Genomic DNA, 3,080 nt, shown 5'->3' with positions numbered 1-3,080 from the left:
TGTATATATATATATATATATATATGTATGTATATATATATATATATATATATATATTGTTTTCTTTTCTAACAATATGAAAATGTACTTTATCACTTTTTATCAATTTAACACATCCTTGCTGAATAAAAGCATTAATTTCTTTCAAAAAAGAAAAAAAAAAAAAAAGAAACAAAAATGACTGACCCCAAACTTTTGCACTGCAGTGTATATTGTTACAAAAGATTTCTATTTTGAACAAATTGTTATTTTTAACATTTTATTCATCAAAGAATCCTGAAAAAAGAATCACAGGTTCAAAAAAAAAAATATTAATCAGCAAAACTGTTTCCAGTATTGATATTAAATCAGCATATTAGAATGATTTCTGAAGATCATGTGACACTGAAGACTGGAGTAATGAAGCTGAAAATACAGCTGCGCATCACAGAAATAAATTACATTTTAAAGTATATTAAAATAGAAAACCATTACTTTAAATTACAATAATATTTCACAATATTACTTTTTTTTTTGGGGTGTTTCTGATCAAATAAATGTAGCCGTGATGAGCAGAAGAGATTTCTTTAACAAACATGACAAATCTTACTGATCCCAAACTTTTGAACGTGAGTGTACACACACACACACACACACACACACACACACACACACAATTTACTGTGATTAATCAATATGGTGATATCTATTAGTCAAACCTTTTACCATATTCACCTTATGGTATTTGTTTATTTAGTAAACTTATTTTATTGATGAGATTTATTTAGAACATTATTTTTTTCTTTAGTAAATGTATTTTATTTGGGGGACTTTATTTAGTAATGTATTTTATTAGGTGTATTCCTTCTAAAACGGCTATCACGGCTTAATAGGGTTTATATAGGATTAAAATTAAAAATAGAATTTACAACACAATCTAAAAAATGCAAACTTGTAATAAAAAAAAAGTTTTGTAATTAATCAGCTGGGGAAATATGATGATATCCATTAGCGAAACGAACTCACCTTCTGGTATTTGGTATTGACTAGTGTATCCAGTAATACATTTCCAGTTCATCTTTTGTCTCTCATTATTGACTAGGGCTGCCAATATTGTGGTTTTTTGCAACACTGAATGAAAAAATGAGAATTCGCAATAACCATGTTTATTTCGATAAGACTATCTCAGATTTGGTCATAGAAACTGCTCATATATGCTGCCATCAGCTGGTGAGAGACAGAAACACACTCAGGTTCACTTGTGAGAGCACATAGTTCTCTTTAATTATAAAACAACAGTATTCATTCATGATCAACAACCACACAGACTTCGATTCATGCATTATATAGCTTTCAATTAGGTTGACTGATCAGACAAATTACAAAAACATGAACATACAAATGACAGATATAACATGATATCTGCACACAATAAACAGCTGCTGTTACAATCTACACACGTCGCAACAGACAACGCTACTACGTACATTTCATAACTTTAATATTTGGACAGCCAGTTTTTTGCATTTTCCATTTTCATATACGCCCACAGACCGACCGACTAATTTGCATACGTCATACGTAAATACGTACATAAAAAATTAATATTTTAACAAAAATAGCACAGGTCAAATATAACATCTACACATTACAGTACTTAATTTCTCCTGAGTCCCATGTATTTGGATATTTTTAACAGGAAGAGCATTTAGTGAATGGATATATTTGACATTTATGTACAAAATGTAAAAAGAAGATAGATAAAGAAGAAAAGAAATTGCATAATGCATGATTTTTTTAAAAGAATTTTAAAAAGCTTTAAGTGGACATTTAGCACCATATATGCATATGAACATTTCAGGGAAAAGATCAGCAAACTGTGTCTCCAAGGCACTTCAGAATCCGAACAAAAAATACATTTCTGAAATATTGGCATGACTTATGAGCGTATCTTTTTTTTCTTTGTAAAACTACATGTGAGCGTAAACATTGCACTTCACAGAATGGTAAAAAACCCTCTTCGAACTCGAGCTCGTCCAGGATCCATCAGGTCTAGAGGGGTAAAACGCAGCATAACAGAAGTGCAGCATCCGGACGCTGGAGGTATCTCCGGCTTGGTGTTTGGAGGAGAGATTCCCAGCTGTGTGGAGGCCCATCAGATGCATGTCCACACAAACACACTGAGAGACAGAGGAGACGCATTAATAACAGTTCAGACAGACCGACGGACTGATGGACAAATGGATGGATGTCAGCTCACCTACAGTCGTTGCCTCCTACACTTATCACATATTTGTCGTCATAAGAGAAACGGATGTTGGTCACGTGGGCAGAGTGGCCGAAGTAACGCTTGTGTTTGGCCTGTGAAGAAACGCAAACCGTCAGAACACTCCAAAGAGAAAGGAAAAACTGAAATCGCATCATATGACCCCTTTAAATGCTCTAAATTATTCAAGGCTTAGGGGTTAATATGGTTAATAATACTAAGGTTCAATAATATAGGGTTAATATGGTTAATAATGAAGGGTTAATATGGACAGTTATAAAGGTTAATAATGAGTGGCCAAAGTAACGCTTGTGTTTGGCCTGTGAAGAAATGCAAACCGTCAGTAAAAATATTAAATGTTCTAAAATATATCATTCAAGGCTTAGGGGTTAATATGGTTAATAATACAAAGGTTAAAAAATAAAGGGTTAATATGTTTATTTATAAGGGTTAATAATGAAGGGTTAATATGGTTAATAATACTAAGGTTCAATACTATAGGGTTAATATGGTTAATAATGAAGGGTTAATATAGACAGTTATAAGGGTTAATAATGAGTGGCCAAAGTAACGCTTGTGTTTGGCCTGTGAAGCAATGCAAACCGTCAGTAAAAATATTAAATGTTCTAAAATAAATCATTCAAGGCTTAGGGGTTAATATGGTTAATAATACAAAGGTTCAAAAATAAAGGGTTAATATGTTTATTTATAAGGGTTAATAATGAAGGGTTAATACTACGGTTCAATAATAAAGGGTTAATATGTTTAATTATAAGGGTTAATAATAAAGGGTTAATATAGTTAATTATAAGGGTTAATAATGAGGGGTTAATAT

The 3,080-nt window shown here is 31.8% G+C and overlaps 1 protein-coding gene across 1 annotated transcript in view; it reads right to left on the bottom strand.

Moving 5' to 3' along the window:
- Positions 1-1,785: 1,785 nt before the first annotated feature.
- The window catches only part of LOC107657948 (EMAP like 6), a 60,452-nt gene continuing 59,157 nt past the window's right edge, over positions 1,786-3,080 (bottom strand). The window contains 2 exon segments of the mRNA XM_016446293.1: positions 1,786-2,159; positions 2,240-2,340. Of these exon segments, the coding sequence (XP_016301779.1) occupies positions 2,135-2,159; positions 2,240-2,340 (126 nt within the window). The 3' untranslated portion in view covers positions 1,786-2,134.

The sequence above is a fragment of the Sinocyclocheilus anshuiensis genome, unplaced genomic scaffold, assembly GCF_001515605.1.
Source record: "Sinocyclocheilus anshuiensis isolate Anshui unplaced genomic scaffold, SAMN03320099.WGS_v1.1 scaffold147, whole genome shotgun sequence".
Lineage (NCBI taxonomy): Eukaryota > Metazoa > Chordata > Actinopteri > Cypriniformes > Cyprinidae > Sinocyclocheilus > Sinocyclocheilus anshuiensis.
The sequence above is the reverse complement of the archived record's forward strand: the minus strand, read 5'-3'. Positions and strand labels throughout refer to the sequence as shown.